Source organism: Scyliorhinus torazame, chromosome 8, assembly GCF_047496885.1.
Source record: "Scyliorhinus torazame isolate Kashiwa2021f chromosome 8, sScyTor2.1, whole genome shotgun sequence".
NCBI lineage: Eukaryota > Metazoa > Chordata > Chondrichthyes > Carcharhiniformes > Scyliorhinidae > Scyliorhinus > Scyliorhinus torazame.
The window spans coordinates 28,598,711-28,621,097 of NC_092714.1; the positions used below are offsets into that span (position 1 = coordinate 28,598,711).

At 44.5% G+C, this 22,387-nt stretch overlaps 1 protein-coding gene across 5 annotated transcripts in view; it reads left to right on the top strand.

Moving 5' to 3' along the window:
• Window positions 1-22,387, top strand: part of LOC140427708 (dual specificity tyrosine-phosphorylation-regulated kinase 1A) — a 168,821-nt gene that overhangs the window by 107,458 nt on the left and 38,976 nt on the right. For all 5 annotated transcript variants that reach the window (XM_072513232.1, XM_072513235.1, XM_072513236.1 and 2 more), the window contains exons 3-5: window positions 6,062-6,261; window positions 8,911-9,030; window positions 13,128-13,316. In XM_072513232.1, the coding sequence (XP_072369333.1) occupies window positions 6,062-6,261; window positions 8,911-9,030; window positions 13,128-13,316 (509 nt within the window). The remainder of the gene's footprint in view (window positions 1-6,061; window positions 6,262-8,910; window positions 9,031-13,127; window positions 13,317-22,387) is intronic.

Genomic DNA, 22,387 nt, shown 5'->3' on the forward strand with positions numbered 1-22,387 from the left:
GCTCATTCGGCCTTGGTTTTTGCCTGAGCGCCCGGTTAACTCTGTCCAATTCCAGAGGGTAAAGCATCTCTTCCCCGTTCACCAACCAAGAAAGCATCTCCGCAAAGTACTGAGTCGGCTCCGAGCCCTCCAATCCCTCCGGCAGCCCCACCAACCCGAGGTTTAACTGTTTTGACCTATTCTCCTGATCTTCCATCTTCAGCCTCCGGCCTTTGTTGCTATCTGACACTATTGCAATCTCAGCCTCCAACGAGGCAAGCCGATCCTCATGTCATGACAGGGCTTCCTCCACACTCTTCAAAGTCTCACCCTGCGCTTTAACCTCATTCGAGGTCTTCACCATCTGAATTGGACCCAGTGCCTCCTAGATAGTGGCTTTGAAAGATTCTCTTATCTCCCTTGCCCTGCCGTTCAAATTGCCGATCCATTTGCTCGCCAAATTTCTCCAGCTCCTGCGCCATTACTTCAGCCAACATGTCTAATGTAATGGAAGCGGTGGCCATCTTCCCTCCTTCACCTTCCTTCAGTGGGCTACCTTCCTGAGCCTTCACCGATTTGGGCTTCTTTGTCGACGGTTTCGGCATGACTCTGTCCAGTAACAGTTTCCTAAGTCCACAACAGGCACACAGGTCATCAAACTCCCCTGGAAAAATGGGTAAAAGGGATCAAAAGCAAAGACCCAGTCAGATGCCACTTTTTGTGCGTCTTGCTCTTAAATGATCGGAAGTCACCTTAATTGTACTTTTAAAAAGTATTCATTCTTAGTGAGCAGCACGGTAGCACAAGAGGCTAGCACTGTGGCTTCACAGCGCCAGGGTCCCAGATTCGATTCCACACTCGGTCACTGTGTGCAGTCTGCACGTTCTCCCTGTGTCTGCGTGGGTTTCCTCCAGGTGCTCCGGTTTCCTCCCACAGTCCAGAGATGTGCAGGTTAGGTGGATTGGCCATGCTAAATTGCCCTTAGTGTCCAAAATAGTTAGGAGGGGTTATTGGGTTATGGGGATAGGGTAGAAGTGAGGGCTTAAGTGGGTTGGTGCAGACTCGAAGGGCTGAATGGCCTCCTTCTGCACTGTATGTTCTGTGTTGAGTGCAAGAAGCAATTGGCCTTGAATGAAGCATGAATTGATTTTCAGATTTGCCTTGCTAACTGAAGAAACACAGCCAACATGTGTTGAATTTACTTTTAATCCCATAGTTTTTAATTCCAAGATTTGCTGTGGCTTTCTTCTGTTCCATCAAAAGGTCAGTGAAACCCAAATCACCTAACATAATTTGTAGCAAATTACTTAATTAGTGAACTTTTTACACCGCTGAAAGCCATCTATAATTCTATGGTTAAATGAATAGAAGGGTGACTGCTGCATCATAGTTATGGCATTGGTATGGTTGCTAAATTTGGTGATTATGCAAGGATTGGTAGGACAGCAAGATGTGAAGAGGGCACAAGAAGGCCACGAGGGGAAATAGACAGGTTAATTGAGTGGGCAAGGACCTGACAAATGGAACATGATGTGGGATGGTATGAGATTATCTATTTAGGCAAGAAAAAGAAGCGTATTATCTGAATAATGATAGATTGCAGAGCTCTGAGATGCAGAGGGGCCTAGGAGGTTCTGGTGAAGTAAAGTCGCCATAGCCCCAGATGACCATCGGCTGCTTTCCCCCTTTGAGGGGGAGAGCTAACTGGTGGTGATTTGATGTGTCGATCACCTGAGAGGCAAGGTTGAGAAGGAAGGCCTTCATGAATCACCTCAGCCGGTACGGAAATTGAACCTGCGTTGTCGGCCTTGCACTGCATCTCAAACCAGCTGTCCAGCAATTGAAGTAAACCGCTCTAATTTTGCCATCACCTTTTGCTAGACTTGATTATGTATCTGCTTCGTTAAGGAGCTTTGTCTTTTGAAATGTGCAGGTAGATGGCTGTTCAACTTCCTATATCCTATAGTGATGAACTGGTCTTTGAGTCCCAGTTATAAGCAACACCACCAACAACTTGCATTATATAATGGTGCTAAAATGCCCCAAAGTGTTTAAGAGGAACATTTGACACTGAGCCACATGGCTTGCACTTAAAAGCACTTGAAAGTAATGTTTGAAACACAGTCACTGTTGTAATGTGGAAATGCAGCAGCCGATTTGTGCTCCGCAAACTCCCTCAAACAACAATGAAATAATGACCAGATAATTTATTTTAGGGATGTTGGCGGGGTATAAGTATTGGCTAGGCAGTGGGGGGGGGGGGGGGGGGGGGGGAGGAGAGAGAGAGAACTCCCTGCTCTTCGAGATAATGTCATGTGATCTCTTACATCCACCTGAACTCGCTGATGGGGACTTGGTGTAACGTTTTATCTGAAAGACAGTGTTGCACTGATGTGTCAGCCTTGGTTTTATACTCTGGCAACTGGAACGGGACTTCAACTTGGAGAAGGAAAGAGAGTTTTTGGAATCACGGATGTGCCAGGTGCCAGAATTAGACGAGCATCAATTATCTATGTCCAAGGTTTATCAGACCAGGCCGGTTTAGCTCAGTGGGATAGACAGCTGGTTTGTAATGCAGAACAAGGCCAGCAGCGCGGGTTCAATTCCTGTACCGGCTTACCTGAACTGGCGTCGGAATATGGCAACGAGGGGATTTTCACAGTAACTTCATACTTGTGACAATAAAAGATTATCATTATTATCTGGGAGCCTTGTAAGACCAGAGGTAGAGACGGTCAAGGCTGTGGAGGGAGAGCTTCACCTAGAAAACTGCAGTTTCATTGGCATACAATGTTTATCTCCCAATTGTTCTCAATCCCATTCCATGATTTGTCCTTGGATCCTTCAACATGCTGTGACTGCTCCAAGTAGGACCAGTTCATTATGAAAGTTATACAATGGTTAAAGTGAGAATGATTTAAAATGAAATGGGAATTTAGGCTACAAAATTAAGTGAACAGAATTTAACATTGGCCTGTGGGCGGGTGATTCTTTACATTGTTGCAACTATTTAGATACTGATAATTTCAGCAGGTTGTTGAATATTGTTGGAAATTTTTATCTAATACGTTGTGGCCAGTTTAAAATGAGGATAGCTGCCAAGAAAAATGGGCAGTTTTCAATCCCTCAGGTGCTCATGGTTTCCAGGTTTCACTGTACCTTGATACTGACTTCAGTATTTTGTCGAGAAAATTCAAGTGCCAGGTGCTGTGGCACTTCTGATCTGCACCTTCAGTGGAAATTAGGAATATCTCGGGAGTAATCTGGTTAGCAAACACAAATTAGCTAGCCGTGCTCTGAAACATTGCATCACCACAAATTCGTTGTGTGGCACAGCACGATTTCTAGAAAGAATACACAAAAATCTGGATCTGCCACATGTGGACGACGTCATCCACCCACCACCTGTAAACGTCTCATCTCAAGGCGGTCAATCTGGACCAACCTGCCCATAAGTCATGTGAGCAGAATTAGGCTACTCGGCCCATCGAGACTGCTCCGCCATTCAATCATGGCTAATATTTTTCTCAACTCCATTCTCCTGCCTTCTCCCCATAACCTGAGAGAAAGATGTTTGAAATTTTGAATGAATAGATTGGTTTTGAGAAGTTGGAAAACAATGTGAGGGAAGCAGAGTGAAGGGACTGCCGGGAATAAAAGTGGGGTGGCTGAATCCTTGATACCAGTGCTGAAATGAAGGGAGAATAGGATGTACAAGTGGCCAGAGTGGAATAACTGAAGGGTGTGGGAGGCGCATACGATCTCGAATACAAAAAAACGAGGGTGATTTCAAGGATGATTTCTAACTTTCTAACTTTATGAAATGGTATGTGACCAAGTTGCTCCCGAGTATTTCCTCGGGCATCTTGTTAATGGCAAAGAAACAATGTATCAGGTAGTGCATGGAAATGCAAAATACAACCAACCTCTTGTAGATTAATTGGTTTTGAAGTATTGTCACTGGAATCCCAGTGAAGTATAATGATGATCTTGCACAATTTTTGTACTGTGTCCACTTGAACTACGTACATCCAGCAGTATAGGTACAGATTTTATTCTTACAAAAGCCTGGACAGAGCATTTTGAGCTCTGTAGCAGGGTGAAGGTACAGATGGTCAAGGTCTATCAATCATGGTGATAGCTGTGTTTTATGGGGTTTACGAAAGGAGTATCACAGACAGCATAATGGGTTCATTACCGTTACATAATGTATCCTAGAATCATTAGAATTTACAGTGCAAAAGGAGGCCATTCAGCCTATCGAGTCTGCACCTGGCCTCGGAAAGAGCTCCCTACTTGAGCCCACACCTCCACCTTATCCCTCCCGGAACCCAGTAACCCTGCCTAACCTTTTGGACACTAAGGGGCAATTTAGCATGGCCAATCCACCTAACCTGTACTTTTTTGGACTGTGGGAGGAAACCGGAGCACCCGGAGGAAACCCACGCAGACACTGCAAAAGTGCAAACTCCATAGACAGTCACCCAAGGCCTTTATTGAACCTGGATTCCTGGAGCTGTGTGGCAGCAGTGCTAACCATTGTGCCACCGTATTATAGAATCATAGAATTTACAGTGCAGAAGGAGGTCATTTGGCCCATCGAGTCTGCACCGGCCCTTGGGAAAGAGCACCCCACTTAAGCCCCCACCCTATCCCCATAACCCAGCAACCCCACCTATTAGCATCAATGTATTCAGTAAGTCTTTGACAATACTGGTATATTCAATGCTTCACTTTTAGTTAACTAAAACAGTTAGTCAATTCTGTAGCAACACTCCTCTGAAATGAATGCATGGAACAACGGATTCATTACTTGATAATTGCTACTCGTGTTGCATTAGCTAGTTAAGTCAGGTAAGTTTGCCTGAAGTGCCACTCAAAACACTGTACAAATTGATGGAGCAGTATTTAATAATAAAATGTTTCACGGTTTTTGTAGAAGTCAGACATTGAGTATTTGCTTCACAGAATTAATCTCTTAGACCAGGACATGTATAGAAATCTCCCACCACTTATTAATTTTGTTCTCTGGATTTGAGCAAAAAAAAAATGGGAATAATTGTAACTATCGGTATTTGCTGAAATGATATCGGTGCTCAAAGCAAGTACAAAATCTGTTAATTCTGTGATGCCAAAACCCCATTGATCATTTCCAATGAACACAAAATCACAAAAGCCATGATAACCCTTGAAGTGTGGAAAAGGCAGTTCTTAATGTTGGCTCATTGGTGGTTGATAACTGTAAATCGTGCCTCCAGATGACTTTCTAATTTTCATTATTTTTTTTATTTTGAAAAAAAATCAACTCGTTACCAAAAAATGTATTGCACAAAGAAACTCACTTGGATTCTGTTTTAAATGGGTTGCAGCATGGAGATTAATGTACATGTCCTTTTTGTGTTTTTGAGTGAAACAGATCTACATGCGATGCTCAAAAGAATGCATCATGAATCAAGGGCAACATTTTTCACCAGTATCTTCACAGTCATTAAATATTTTTATAAGCTCATTCATGAAAATTACTTTTAAATGTTGCGGATTTCTTTTTTTTTTAATTCCAGAGAAGCTTTTAAAAAGTGCGGTCACTGTTTTTTTCACAGTTTACTTAGTATGTAAAGGACTACCCTATAGCTGTACAGGTCAGAAGGTTTCTGTTCTCTATTGTATTAGTTGGATGGTATCAGGAACTGGAGTTCAATAAATAGCCTTGGCATTTCTGGACTAGGGAGAGAGTAGGAGGAAATCAATTATGGTTGTGATTCTTGTTGGAATGCAATTTGTGCAGATGGTTGGATGACAATTGCACTGGGCTCCGTTGTTATGGCTGCCAAAGTTGGATACCTCCTGTCTGGACCCAAACTTTGGGAGGGGGAGGGGGCGTGGAGAGAAGGAAGGAAGAAAGAGGAGCGAGGGACGAGCCTGAGTGAGGTGCTGTGGTGGTCCTGTACAACTATATTCCGGAATGAGCCAATATGAACTATGGGAAAGAAAACTTGGCTATTGAAACTAAGACTAGTAACCAAGAAACTGAACAAGTTTCTGATTAATAATCTTACGGGTTTTCATTTCTTTTCTTCCTCAGGCGGAGAGACCTCAGCATGCAAACCTTCGACCGTTCGGCTTGCACCTTCATTTTCATTTCATGCTGCTGGCCTTCAAATGGCTACGCAGGTGCCTCATTCTCACCAGCAATACAGTGACCGTCACCAACAAACTATAAATGACCAGCAGGTGCCCGCATTATCCTACACTGACCAGCTTCAGCCAACTGTAACTAATCAGGTATGGATCCCAATTTGAGACCATGCACGACAGATCTGTTTCAGCAGTATTGCACTTGCTGGTTTCAGAATCCTTGCGATTTACCGATAGAACTAATATTTTTGAGTACATTAAACATCAGGCAGAAAAAAAGAGTGTACCAAATGGTTCTCCTACCTGTTTTATGGTTAGTTAAGTTAGAACCATCAATTTTCCATAGGCTATCAAAGTTGCTTGTGTAGGGTTGCAATGTCCTTTAGAAATGTTTGTTAAAGTCTAAAAATTGATCTCAAATTTGCAGTTTTGAGTATTGGGTGAATAGCGCATGCATATTATTGCAGCAAAAATGGTTATTTGAAGTTGATTATAAAATCTCAGGGAGGTCTGTCATATAATTGGAGGATGAGTTGGTTATATTTGATTGTAGATTAGAAAATGTTTAAGGGACATGCACAGTGGCTGAGTGTATTAGTCTAACTTCTATATCTGTTATTTCATTGGAGTATAATGGGGTAGGTGATTGTTGAAGAGTGGGGTTGTACTGAAGTTCGGTGGAATATGATGTGGAGGTTGGTTAGTTTGTCATTTTGTTGCTGATCAGTGAAGAAAGAGAAAACAGAATAATGCTGAACGAGAAAAGAAACCTAACCAACGAGCGAGGAAAAGAAGCACTTAAGCAGTAAGGAGGAAGGAAATTAGAAAATTTAAAGATTGCAGTGTGTACCAACAAGTAATTATGTTATGAAAATGAGATACTGTTTGTCTTTGTTCCATAAATATTTTGAAAGATCAGTTCTGAATTAATATTTAAAAAATTATGATCTGATTGAACATGCTTGACGGGCATACCCTTTTACTTAAAATTTAGAAAGAATGTTTCTAAGTCAACCCATTCTTCTCCGTTCATGGAATCTCAGATTTTTGATACTAATTTTTGCATTTCAGCCACACATTATCAGTGCTTTGTAGGCACTGGTTGTCAAACCATTGTGTGTGTTTGTCAGATGCTTTGCACTAATTTTTCGTGGTACCAAAGTTCCATTTCAAACAGGAATTAATGATTCTTATTTTAAATTTTGCATGTATACCAAATTCTTTTCTAAGAATTGGAGTTATTCTTAGACTGTGACCTGGGCCCTGAAGGTCAGTTAAACCATAATAGCTCAATGGACTTCAGGATGCATTCTTCGCCGTTTTATATTCTGCACCAGTTCTTCAGCTGGTTGGGTCAAACTGGGAAGAGGTTTTAGCCTGGTGCATTTGTGAAGAAGCTAATTTCGAGTTAGTGTCTTGGAATGTAATTGATCTGTCGAGAACTAAGTTATTACTTCCAACAAGAAATCATTCCATTTCTTGAACCTGTGGTATTTGGAGGATATATAGAACAAGAAAAAAAAACATGCTAGGCATGATATTCATTCTTTACATGAGAATATCATCCATGTTAGAAGCTCCAATCAAAACATTTTATTTTCTGGCCATCTTTCTTCTGCTTCAGAGTGGTGACTATTCTTAGTAAAAGCTAAACTAATGTAAGCCAAAGGTGCCCCCTGTCTTCCAGCTTGGTCTTGGCTATGATAATCAGGTTTATTCCTGCAGTACGTCAGATATGCTTCAATTAACGAAGACCAACAGACTGTTCATGCATCCTTTTGCACTCTGCGTTTGTCATCTCAGATCCAGGAATACTTGCAGTTGGTTCTGGCTGTGATAAGTATTCAATTCACTGAATACTTCATTGCTATTGGTGCACTTTTTCAGTCAAAACTTTAAACATATATTTCTGTTCATAAAATGGTTTGGAGTTTTTTATTTTATTTTATTGTTCAAATGTGTACATAGCTCAGACGCATTATAAATTACAACCATGAAATATACTTAAGGGAACCCCCATTGGTGTAATTAAGGATTTATTAACAGTCTGAGCAGAATTAGCCTATTAAGATCATAATGCTGGCTTCCTGGAAAATGACCATAACAACAATTGCTTTCATATTCACATGTATGAGTGCAATGTTGTAAGTGGCTTTGAGGAGAGGCAGCATCTGATTGACTTTCCCATAAAGTGGAAGAATGCACAACGTATTTTAAAAATTCTTTTCTATCTTCACAATTTGGGTGTACAGTGTGTTTTTCAATTTGCACCACTGTATTTGTGGAAACGATTAAAATATTTTCAAGAGGATGAGTTTTTATTTTCCTCCCTGATTTTTCATAAGACCGTCAGCAATAATGGTGCACCTTTTGAAAGTAGAGACAGTACAATAGTTTTCCATTCTATATAGGGGTCAGCTAATAAAATTTAGTGAGAATTTCATCCTGGAAAAATACTGGTTCTTGGATATCCTCTTGAATACCCCCCTAAAAGGTTGGTGGAAGCAGATTCAAAACTTTCAAAAAGGTATACACTTGAGAAGGAAAATATCACGGGCAATGGGAAAAGGAGACAGTGGCACTAATTGGATAACGCTTCCAAGAATATTGTGAACAAAATAGCCTCCTCCTGTGATGCAAGATGCTATGATGACAGAAATGCTGATTTATTAATATGTCAAGTGTGGTAAATTTCTTTTCATGATTATAATACATGTTTTCTAACCAGGTTTATCAGTAGGCACAGTGATTTATGAACAAACGTTCCTTGAAATAAAATTGCCCTATTTATTTCAGGTAATGCCTGATGTTGTCATGTTGCAGCGACGGATGCCCCAAACGTTCCGCGACCCTGTCACTGCTCCGCTGAGGAAACTCTCTGTAGATTTGATCAAAACGTACAAACACATTAATGAGGTAATTTTAATGAGTTCTACTTTTGAACTATATTAATCAATGTTGTGCAATTGCAAGTTAGAAAATGCTTCAATGCGCAGAAGATTGTACAACTTTGGAATTCTCTTGTCTTTTTTGAAGTTAGTCAATTGTTATTTTAAATCTAATATTGTTAGGTTTTGTTTTTAATCTAAAGATATTGAGGGATGTGCAAAGGGAGGTGACTGGAATTAGGCCACAAATTAGCTATTGAATGACAGAACAGGCTGGAAGGGGGCTAAATGGATAACTTTTGTTCCGATGTATCTCTTGTAAGGGCCGGTGCAGACTCGATGGGCCAAATGGCCTCCTTCTGCACTGTAAATTCTATGATTCTATGTATACTATGATTCAACATTAAGTTGATGATTTGAACACTGGAACCTTTTCTTTCAAATGGACAAAATGATGCTGGTTTATGCATGACCTAATTATTTGGAAAAGATTGATTTCTATGTCCTGTAATCTGGTCACTAAGCAGTGTTGTATTCTATCAAGCATCAGAAAGTTAAGTTTTTGCTTCAGTAGTAAACCTTTGTGCCTTTTTATTTGATCTTTAGTGCTGCACGGCCACATTTATTGTGTAGCTTTGATCATTCCTCAGTGGACAGGAGAAGTAGTTCACTTTTGGCTCAGAAAAATATAATATTTAATCACATTTTTAAAGAATGAAGTTGATTGCACAAGTGACAACATTAGCAAACTAACTAGTGGACTGTCACAATGATAAGTGCTAGGGCCTCAACTATTTACAATCCATATTAATTGGATCAAGGAACAGTGGTGTATTGTAGCCAAATTTGCTGCTGATATAAGGATAGGTGGGAAAAAGGTTGTGAGGAGGACACAAGGTCTTGAAAGAAATACAGATTGATTTAAGAAAGTAAAAAAACCTTTGAAAGTTAGAATGGTCGCACAGTTACATGAAAATTTGTTTGGTCTAACATAAAAAGGTTATAAGCATGTGTTTTCAGTTTATTAGAATCATAGAATAGAATCATAGAATTTACAGTGCTGAAGGAGGCCATTAGGCCCATTGTGTCTGCACCGGCCCTTGGAAAGAGCATCCTACCTAAGCCCACACCTCCACCCTATCCCCGTAACCCCACCTAACGTTTTTTGGACACCAAGGGCAATTTAGCATAGCCAATCCACCTAACCCGCACATTTTTGGATTGTGGGAGGAAACCGGAGCACCCGGAGGAAATCCACGCAGACACTGGGAGAACGTGCAGACTCCGCACAGACAGTGACCCAAGCCGGGAATCGAACCTGGGACCCTGGAGCTGTGAAGCAACTGTGCTAACCACTGTACTACCGTGCTGCCCTCATTAGGAAGTAAATTGTTATTTTATGTTGGAATTGCTTAAAAAATGAATAATGTCAATCATGACAATTGGGAGTTGGGATTATTAGTAACATAAGAAATAGGGGCAGGAGCATCCATTGAGTCTCTGGAGCCTGCTCTGCTGTTTATAGATTATCGAATCCCTACACTTCTGAAGGAGGCCATTCAGCCCATCACGTCTGCACCGACACTTCGAAAGAGCATTCTCTGATGTCCATTCACCCATCCACCCCGCCCTATCCCCGTAATCCCATAATTTAGCCTGTACATCCCTGGACATTAAGGGGCAATTTATCATGGACAATCCACCTAATACGCATGTCTTCGGACTGTGGGAGGAAAGCACAGCACCTGGAGGAAACACGCGCAGATGCAGAAGAATGTACAAACTCCACACAGACAGTGACCCAAGGCTGGAATTGAACGCGGGTCCCTCATGTTATGAGGCGGCAGTGCTTATATCACTGTGCCATAAGATTGTGGTTGATCTGAACATGTACCCAACTCCAAACACTACCCCCTTCCCTTTCTGCTTATTCCCCATAACCCCTGACTCCTTATCTGTCCAACTCGGCTTTGAATGTATTCAATGACCCAGCTCCTACTGTTCTCCAGGTTAGAGAATTCCAAACCTTAACAATCCTCTGAGCTAAGAACCTCATCTCCATCTTAAATTGGACGCTCCTTTTTCTGAATCTGTGCCCCCCTAATTCCCAGGCTCCCCCATTGGGGAAATATTTTTCAGCATCTACCCTGTCAAGTCCCCATGAAATTTCATATGTTTCAATAAGTGACCTCTTAGACCACAAGACATTGGAATAGAAATAGGCCTTCGGCCCATAGAGTCTGCGCTGCCATTTAATCATGGCTGATATTTTTCTCATTCCCATTCTCCTGACTTCTCCCCATAACCCCTGATCCCCTCATTAATTAAGAACCTATCTATCTACGTCTTAAACACGCTCAAGTGATTCGGCCGCCACAGCCTTCTACGGCAAAGTGTTCCACAGATTCACCACCCTCTGGCTGTATAAATTCCTCATCTCTTTTTTAAAGGATCGTCCCTTTAGTCTGAGATATGTTCTCTGCTTCTAGTTTTCCCTACAAGTGGAAATATCCTCAACCACGTCCACTCTATCCAGGCCTCGCAGTATCCTGTAAGTTTCAATAAGATCCCCCCATATTCTTCTGAGCTCCAATGGGTACAGACTCATAGTCCTCAACCGCTCCTTATATGATAAATTCTTCATTCCAGGGATTGTTCTTCTAAACTCCAATGAGTACAGGCCCAACCTGCTCAACCTTTCAAGACAAGCAGTTCATCCCAGGAATCAACCTCGTGAACGTTCTCTGAACTGTCTCCAATGCATGTGTATCCATTTTCAAATAAGGGGACCAAAACTACACAGTCCTGTAGGTGGGGGCTCACTAATCCCCTGTACAATTGTATCAAGACTCTACTTTTGTACTCCATCCTCCATTCAATAAAGACCAATATTACTGCATGCGAACATTTTGTAATTCATGCAGGAGGACACCTAGTTACCTCCGTACCTCCGTGTTCTGCAATCTCTCTCCATTATGCTGCTTTTCTATTCTTCCTGTTGAAGTGAACAAGTTCACGTTTTCCCATATCATACTCAACATGTCAATTTTCTGCTCACTCACTTCACGCATCTATAATCCTCTGCAGACTCTTTCTATCTTTCTCACAATGTGCTTTCCTATCTATCTTTATATCGTCAACAAATGTGGCAACCAATGCACTCGGTCCCTTCATCTAAGTCATTGATATCAATTGTGAGTAGTTGACACCCCAGCATTAATCCCTTTGACATCCTGTTTGCTAACCTGAAAATGACCCATTTATCCCAATTTTGCTTCCTGTTAATTAGCCAATCCTGTTAATTAGCCAATCCGAATACATTACCCACATTATGATTACCTCTTTTCTTTTATGTAGTACCTTGTAGAAATGCACAAAGGAACTGCTGTTCATATTTGATCTATTTGAAACAATGGAATATCACAACTGCCTTACAGAAAATGCCTTGTTCCCATCTCAGACTGCAAGCTTGCATTCATTGTCTGAGGAAGCAGGCTAATTTTGTCTTAATCTGGGTGTGTCAGCATTTTGTCCTTGATACCGGCAGAATTTATCTATCCTTTGTAACTTTGATCCATGCCACAGACAGTGTCTGCATATTTATTCATGCATACACAAAACTAGGAGACAATCCTTCAGAAAGCATATACAGACATTAGCTTAAATTTGTCAACACTTAACATCTTCAGAGTGGTCAGAACCTAAAAACAAAAATGCCAGGCATAATTTACATTTTAAAAATCCCTGACCACCTTCGAAGAATTTAAACTGTAAAAGCATAACAAATATTTTACAATTGGAAATTGTACAGATCCCCATTTCTGTCGCATGATGAATATCTGAAGATTCAGATGGCATCATCAGTTTATAATTTCACCTGAACACTTTAAAATCAATATTCTGAAATCACTCCCACGATTTGTTTGCTCAGTGACTGACACAATTTATGTTACTGACAGCTTCTTCATAAAATAATTGGCTAGTGTATCAAATGTGTTAGCAACATCTACCCAGCTTGGTTTGGTTATAGTTAGATGTTTCTCTCCAACAAACCAATGATTCAGACTTGGGTACCAACAGTCTAAATGCTATTCTATCAAGTGATTTTTATTTTGTGTATTTCAGGTGTACTATGCAAAAAAGAAAAGGCGGCACCAACAAGGTCAAGGAGATGATTCAAGTCATAAGAAGGAAAGAAAAGTGTATAATGATGGTTATGATGATGACAACTATGACTACATTGTAAAAAATGGGGAGAAGTGGATGGACCGTTATGAAATTGACTCTTTAATTGGAAAAGGATCCTTTGGACAGGTAAACATTGATTTTTTTTTTCAGTGAACTATTTGCCATTCAAATTGAGTTTCCGCAGCAAGAAAATAATTTCATGTGCATCACTGGCATTTATTGCTCATCCCTAATTGCCCTTGAGAGACGGTTGTATGCAGTCGCCTTGACCTGCTGCAGTCCATGTGTTATAGGAACATCCACAGTGCTGTTAGGAAGGGGGTTCCAGAATTGTGACCCAGTGACAGTGAAGTGTAACGACGGTGTAGTTCCAAGACAGGATGGTGTGTGCCTTTCATGGAAACGTGCAGGTGGTGGTATTCTCCTGTATCCACTGCCCTTATTCTTTTAAGTGGGAGAGTTTGCAGGTTGGGCAGGTGATGTCATAGGAGCCTTGGTGAATTGCTACAGTGCATCTTGTAGATGGTAAGCACTGCTACCACTGTGTGACCGTGGTGGTGGTGGTGGGTGAGGTGCCAATCAAGTAGGCTGCTTTTTTCTGGATGGTATCAAGATTCTTGAGTTTTATTGGAACTGCACTAATCCAGGTAAGTGGAGAATATTCCATCACACTCCTGACTTGTGCCTTGTAGATGGACAGGCTTTAGGGAATCAGTTGGTGAGTTATGCTCCGCAGAATTTCCAGCCTCTGACCTACTCTTGTAGCCAGTATTTATATGGCAGGTCCAGCTCAGTTTCTGATCAATGGTAACCCCACCAGGATGTTGATGGTGGGGAATTCAGCGATGGAAATGCCATTGAATGTCAGTGGGGCAATGCTTAGATTCTCTCTTATTGGGAATGGTCGTTGCCTGGTTCTAGCGTAGCACGAATGTTACTTTGCATTTAGCAGCCCAGGCCTGAATATTATCCAGGTCTTGCTGCATTTGGACCGGAACTCCCTCAGTATCTGAGGAATCATGAATGGTGCTGAACATTTTGCAATAACCTATGAATACCTAACTTCAAACCTTATGGTGGCAGTAGGGTCACTGATGAAACAGTTGAATAAGCCTTGTGCATTATCCCAGATGCTTGTCTTTCAACAACCATGACCATCTTTCCTCTGTGCTCGCTATGACTCCAGCAAGTGGAGAATTCCCCGTCCCCAATTCCCATTGACTTCAATTTCGCCAGAGATTCTTGATGCCACGCTCTGTCAAATGTTTGTTCAACCAATCAGAACGTACTGCAAGGCCTGGATAGAGTGAACGTGGAGAGGGTGTTTCCACTTGGAGGGAAAACTAGAAGCAGAGGACACAATCTCCGACTAAAGGGAGGATCCTTTAAAACTGCGATGAGGAGGAATTTCTTCAGCCAGAGGCTGGTAATCTGTGGAACTCTTTGCCACCGAAGACTGTGGAGGCCAAATCACTGAATGTCTTTAAGACAGATATAGATAGGTTCTTGATTAATAAGGGGATCAGGTTCTTGATTAATAAGGGGATCAGGGGTTTTCGGGAGATGGCAGGAGAATGGGGATGAGAAAAATATCAGCCATGATTGAATGGTGGAGCAGACTCGATGGTTTGAGAGGCCTAATTTCTGCTCCTATGTCTTATGGTCTTATTATAAATTGTTTCCACGCGGCATAGGTTGACTTCACACAACTAATCTTCCTGTTCCTGATGATTGCATGTTTTTGTGCTGATCTTTATCAAAAAAGCAAGTAGGAATAATTTTCTATTTCACCTTGGTCTCTGATTTAAGTCAGAATGGTGATTAGGTTATGTCTGAACTCCCTGGGGACTTCAGTGATGGCATGTAGGAGGAAATCGCATGTTGGGTGGCTCCTGCTTGAGGCTCGATTGTTTTTTTTCCCACAATTTCAAGGGGCAATTTTTCATCATATAAGTGCAGGAAGACATAAGAAAGGAGTGGCGATGTCTAAAAACCAGAAGAAAGCCGCCATGCAGATGGGGGCAAGTGAAGGATCGCCATCGAGCGAAAGGGCCAGCTTGGCAACTGGAAAGATGGCCGAAGCTGGGCCGCTGGGTGGGGCCGCACTGCTCACGGCAGAAAAGATGACCGAAATGATGGCTTTGAAATACGAGAAACAGTTTGTAAAGTATATGGAGGTGATGAGGAAGGAGACGATGACGGCATTGAAGGTGCTGGTGGAGGAGGCGATTGCCCCGGTGAAGGCGACTGTTGAAGAAATCAGTCGAGGTGCGGGAGCAGGGTGAGAAACTGAAAGGAGTAGAGGAGGCCTTGATGCAGCACAGCAATCGGCTCACTTCAATGAGTGAGGAACTACAGAGGGTAGTTGAGGCCAGCAAAGGTCTGCGAGCCAAGGTGGAGGACCTGGAAAACAGATCTAGTCGGCAGAATCTGAGGACCATGGGCCTGCCCGAAGGGATGGAGGGCCTGAGGCCGACTGAGTACTTTGCCAAGATGTTAGCGGAGCTGTTGGGTGAGGGGGAAGATCCCTCCCGGTACGAACTGGATCGGGCTCATCGGCCATTGAGGCCCAAACCAAAGGCGAATGAGTCGCCAAGAGTGGTGATTATTTGTTTCCACAGGAACCGCGTGAAGGAGACGTTCCTGAGTTCGGCGAAGCAGAAGCGGGAGGTGCAGTGGGCTGGACCTGGTATATGTATTTACCAGGGCTTAACTGTGGAATTGGCGAGGAGATGGGCGGCCTTCGGCCGAGTTAAGATGGCACAGTATAACAGCGATGTGCGGTTCATCGTAGTGTACCCAGCTAAGTTGAGGGTGACCTACAACTTGAGACTTATTTTGAGAGTGGAAGCGGCGGAGGCATTTGTTGAAGGGAGAAGGACTGGGGCAGAAGGGAGAAATGGGACTGATGATTGGACCTGGATCGAGGGTAGGGGGGGTTAGAAGATTGTATATAGTTGTATTTTTTATTTTATATTGTCATATGTGCTAAATGGGGTGAAGTTACCTATTTGATTAAAGTAGGAGGTGGGATTTTTTGTAATGACAATTTTCTTGGGTTTGTGTGTTTGCATTGGGTTTGTTTGTTTGTAGGGGATTTATTTGGTTTCCTGGGAATGGGTGGAGGGAGGGGATTGATGGGGAGTGGGGCCTGGGCAGGGGCCTCCGCACTGGCAAGCTCAAGCTGGCGGCTAGTGAATGGGAGTGGTAGTGGTAGTGGGGAGGGGGATATAGGAGGAGGAGGAGACTCCCAGTCTGGATAGTTAGTTACGAGGAACGTGAGGGGTTTGGGGGCCAGTGAAGAAGTTGAGGGTGTTTGCGCACCTAAAAAAGCTGATGTTATTATGCTGCAGGAGACTCATCTGAGGGTGAAAGATCAGGTGAGGCTCAAGAAGGGCTCGGTAAGCCAAGTATTTCATTCGGAGTTCGACAGCAGGGAGTGGGGGGTAGCGGTTTAGGTTGGTAAGAGAGTGAGGTTCCAGATGGAGGAGGTGGTGGTGGACCAGGGGGGTAGATATGTGATAGTAACAGGGGCATTGGAGTGGAGGTCAGTGACATTGACAAGTGTGTATGGCCCTAACTGGGATGATGCAAAGTATGTGAGGAAGATGTTTGGGGCCATTCCAGACTTGGATTCGCACAAGCTAAGAGTGGGAGGGGATTGGTGCAAGAGCCACGGTTGGACAGGTCACAGCCACGCTCGCTCGCTCAGTCAGATGTGACAAAGGCGCTGACTGGGCTTATGAGGGAAATGGGAGGGGTGGACCGTGGAGGTTCTTGCACCCGAGGGAGCGGAAGTATTCGTTTTTCTCCTCTGTTCACAATATATATTCGAGGATAGACCTTTTTGTAGTAGGAAGCTTATTTGAAATGGTAATGACCGTACACAATTTCTACTTGCAATATCTATTTCATTGCATCAGGCTGCTGCAACATCCTCTGGATTGAAAAGATTGGAAAGTAAGTAACTGAAAATAAGGCAGGAAAATAATAACCATCTTTAACCCTCTACAGAAGGCTTCCTATGTCGATGGTCTGTGGTCTTTTAAGTCTGGGTCCCAGTTTAAAATTCTGATTGTGATTTCCCCCCTCAGTATGGTAAATGTAACGTGCTTTCATATCATTACCTTTTAACTTCTTCGATTCCAACTCATTATTAGTGTGGATTCAGTTACTCTTCTGTGACCTTTATTTGCTTTTACTTGTCTGGATTTTCAAAACGTTTGGCAAATACTATTTCAAATGTGGGTCATGAACCACAAAGAAATGGGGCATACTTAATCTGAGCCTGGAGTGTTTTTCCATTCGGCTCATGAGTCTGCACTGACCCTCTGAAAGAGCACCCTACCTAGGCCCAATCCCCCACCCTGTCCCCGTAACCCCACCTAGGGGCAATTTAGCATAGCCAATCGACCTAACATGCCCATCTTTGGACAAGCACCGCTTGGCAATAGGAGTTGCACCCAGCTTTACCCACATTTATACGAATATTGCTGGGATCCTTCCCCTCCTTGCCTGTTGTCTTCGTTTCACTGGTGGACAGGGCGGGGGGAAGGAATCCCATTCCCCCTTGAGTTTTCGAGGGAGGGTGGGTCGGTTTGTTTCCCTGGTTCAGCCTGTGTGGAAGACCCTCCTCCCCGCTCCTTTTCTGTTCTTCACGGTTGGCTGGTGGTTGCGAACATGTCTGTGAAGAGGCTCGTTAATTTATTCCACGTGTCATGGAATCTCTCCTCAGACCCTCTTAGCTTAAATTTTATTTTCTTCAGGCTCAGGAATTGGTCAGATCTGAGAGCCATTCCGAGGACCTGGGTGGCACTGCCGACTTCCAACCGAGCAGAAGTCTCCGCCTGGAAATCAGTGTGATGAAGGCCATGGCGAACACCCCCTTCCCTGTTCAAAGATCCGTGTGCTCTGGCATCCCAAAGACCACCACAGACCGCTCCATCTCGGCCCGCAACACCCTGGATATAGCCTCGAAGAAGCCTCCGAGTCTGGGGTAGGACCAGAATCTGTGGGTGTGGTTGGCCCACCTGACACTGCTTGCAGTTATCCTCCACCTCCAGGAAGAACCTTCTCATATGCATCTTGGTAAGGTGCGCTCTGTGCACTACCTTGAGTTGCTTCAGGCATAGCCTGGCACAGTAGAAGGTGGAATTGACTTTGCAGTGCCTCGTTCCAGAGTTCTCCCCCTATCTCCATGCCCATTTCCTCCCGGTCCATTGGGGTCCTGATCTTTTCTATAAGCCGTCCGTAGATGTCGCCACACTTGCCGTTTCCTAACCAGTCCAGCCTTATTGTGTCCAGAAATTTGTTTGCGTCCTGGAGGAATGTTTTTGTCTCCTTGCGGAGAAAATCACGCAGTTGCAGGTGCCTAAGCTTGTTCCCTTTCGGGAGTTGGAGCCTCTCTCAGTTTCCCCAGGGTTGTCAGTCTGTCGTCCACATCAGTGTCCCTCCGTCCCAAATGTGGCGGCAATCCTCGCCGGTACGAACTTGATTGTTGCAGATGGACATCTTGCCAAGTTCAAAGTGACGCCTAAACTGTTTCCATGTCCTTAGGTGGCTACTATCAATGGGCTTCTGAAGTGTGTGTGTGTGGGAGGCCAGGAGTGGTGTGGCAGCTGGAGCTCGGAGAGACGTCCCCTGCAGGATGCCTCCTCCATTTAGACCCAGTCTGCCTCCAGCTACCTTAGCCACCCCCTCACCCTCTCCGCATTTGCCGGCCAGTGGTAAAATAGAAGGTTCGGTAGGGCCAGGCCCCTCACGTGCCGCCCTCGCTGTAAAATAGACTAGGAACTCTTCACACATGATTAGTTTGTTGACGCTGGTGAAGAAGAATTAGGGGATGAAGATCAGGAGTGATCTGAACACTAAGAGGAACCTAAGCAGCATGTTCATTTTGACCATCTGTACCTTTCCGGCCATTGAAAGAGGTAGCGAGTCCCATCTTGCAGGTCCCTCTTCACCTCTTCCACCAAGCCGGACAGGTTCCATTTATGGAGCCTCTTCCAGGTGTGGGCCACTTGGATCCCTAGGTACCTGAACTTGGTCTGATTTACTTTAAACGGAAGTTCCTCCAGTTCTTCCAGCTCCGCTCCTTCCTCTCTGCGATTTGCTGGGAGGATTTTGCTCTTTCCCAGGTTGAGTTTGTAACCTGAGAAGGTGCCGAACTCCTTACGGAGTCCGGTTATCTTTCCCTTGCTGGCTAGGGGATCTGTCGCATAGAGGAGCAGGTCATCTGCATCGAGTGAGACTCTATGCTTCTGCCCCCTCTCCGAATGCCCGTCCACCAATCTGCCGATCTAAGTGATATCGGCAGAGGTTCAATTGCCAGTGCGAACAGGAGCGGGGATAGCAGGCACCCCTTCCCCGTTCCCGTGTGCAACCGGAAGTATTTGGAGTTGGTGACATTCATCCATATACTCGCCATGGGAGCGCTGTAAGGGAGCTTCACTAACTTCATGAACCCTGCTTCGAACCCAAACCGTTCAAATACCTCTGGTGTCCTCTCCCTGGATGGGGCCATTGTTATGTTCCACAAGTGTTAGTTGACTTAACAAATCCGGTCTGATCCTATGCGATCATTTACGGCAGGCAGTTCTTTCACTCGGACTTTCGCATCAGTATTTAAGAGCGAATGGGGTCCGATCTCGGAGTTCATGTCCATAGATCTCTGAAAGTTGCCACCCAAGTGGATGGAGCCGTGAAGAATATAGTGTGTTAGCATTTATTAACGGGAGATTACGTTTAAGAGCCGTGAGGTTATGCTGCAACTGTACAAAACCTTGGTTAGACCACATTTGGAGTATTGCGTGCAGTTCTGGTCACTTCATTATAGGAAGGATGTGGAAGCATTGGAAAGGGTGCAAAGGAGATTTACCAGGATGCTGCCTGGATTGGAGGATAGGTCTCATGAGGAAAGGTTGAGGGAGCTAGGGCTTTTCTAATTGGAGCGAAGGAGGATGAGAGGTGACTTAATTGAGGTGTAGAAGATGATGAGAGGGATAGATAAAGTGGACGTTCAGCGACTTTTTCCTCGGGTGGGTGTAGCTGCTACAAGGGAGCATAACTATAAGGTTCATGGTGGAAGATATAGGAGGGATGTCAGAGGTAGGTTCTTTACTCAGAGAGTGGTTGGGGCGTGGAACGCACTCCCAGCTATGGTAGTGGAGTCGGACGCTTTAGGAACTTTCAAGCGGTTATTGGATAGGCATATGGAGTGCACTAGAATGATTGGGAGTAGGTTGATTTGATCTTAGTTTCAAACTAGTTCGGCACAACATCGTGGGCCGAAGGGCCTGTACTGTGCTGTACAGTTCTATGTTATGATCCATACTATGTTGGTTCTTGTCCTTTTTGGGAATCAATGCAATCAAGGCCTAGGCCAGCATGGGCGGCTGAGTCAACTGAGTCGTTGAACATTTCCTGCAGATGCAGGGTCAGCGATGCTGAGAGTTTTTTGTGAAAATCTTCCGGGAACTCGTCTGGTCCCGGTGCTTTCCCTGACTGCATGGACTTGATGCACTCCATAATTTCTTCCAGCTGTCGTTTCCAGTCCCACCCCACCACCACTGGTAGTTTCATCTCTGAGCCCCCGGTAAAAGTTCATAAAGTCTTGTTGACCTTGTTTGGGTCTGCTACCATCCTAATGTTTCTGTCCCTAACTTGAGCTATCTCTTTCACAGCGGCCTATTCTCAACTGGTGAGCCAGCATGCAGCTGGCCTTGTCTCCATGTTCATAAAAGGCCCACTGTGCCTGGCGGAGCTGGTTGTCTGCCTTCCGTGTGGAGAGCAGATCAAATTCCATCTGCAGCTCTCTCTTTTACTCCAGCAGTTCCACGGTTTGGGCCGTGCAAAGCCCTTTCCTTCTGTCCTTATGGGTCCTATAGGCTATGATTTTGCCCCTGATCACTGGCTTCAGTGCCTCCCAAAATGTGGAGTTGAGACCTCCCCTTTCTGGTTGCAGAATACATAATGGTCAATGGCGTGGAATATTTTAGTCAAGAATTCCTTATTAGCGAGGAGAGCTGCCTCCAGCCTCAATTGGGGGCGGTGTGGGGGGGGGGGGGGTGTTGGGCGTGTCCCTTCCCTACCCACGCTGCTTCTGTGGGGTCAACCATACTTATCTTGTGGGCTCGGCCCTGTCTGATCAGGCCTGCCCTCGCACACGGGCTGTTCAAAATGACCTCTTCAAAATTACTGCTTCCTCTTTTTTGCCATCTGCACATGTTATTGTTGCAACCAGCGCTCTCCCCTTTGTTTCTCTCTCTGTACACCCCTATCCTTGTGCTCTCCCTCCCAGTCCCCATCCTTCTCCCTTGGTTTTACCCCCTTCTCTGCAACCCCGGCTCCCCCCCTTTTGCCCTTTGTTGTCCTTGAACTTCTGTCTTTCCCTTCCCTTCTACCAGGCACTCCCTCCCGGGAGGCGGGCCATGACCTCCTCCTTCACTGTACTCCCATGCAGCAACTTAGCTTATTCGTTCGTTTCGCAGCTCCCCTATTGATCGGGTTCCCCATCTTGCCTCTTGGGTTCCCCATCTTGCCTCTTCCCTCCCCCGCTTTCTCTGCACCTTTGCCTGTATTCGTCCCTGTCCCTCTAAACTTTCGCAGCTCCCCGCTCCGGCCATTGAGTTCTATCCTTGGTTACCTAGACCGTTCTTTTGGATACACCTGTTGTCTTCCTCCGGGGCAACGAAATAGTATTCCTTCCCCTGGTGCATAACCCCATAGCTTGCAGGGTAGAGCTTGCCAGACCGCACTTTGTATTTGTACAGGGCGGATTTGGCAGTGTTGAATTCAGCCTGATGCTTGGCCAGATCTGCCCCAATGTGTTTCGCCCACCTCAGGATCTGCTGTTTGTCCTGATACTTGTGGAACCTCACAATTATCGCCGTGGTGGTTCTCCCCCTTTGGGCCGCTGCTGAAGCGACCTGTGGGTGCGGTCTACCTCCAGGGGTTTGGTGAAACCCTTCTTGCCGACCATTTTCCCGAACATGACCGCTATATACTCTGTGGGGTTCTTCCCCTCCATTCCTTCTGTCAGCCGCACGATTCTTAGGTTGTGACTCGATCTGCTCCCTTGGTCATCGAATTTGTCTCTTAGCCCCTTCTGGGTCCTGTTCAGCCTCACCACCTTGGCTTCAAGTGCTGCGATCCCGTCTCCTTGGTCTGCGGCGGCCTTCTCGAGGTCTCTTGCCGTT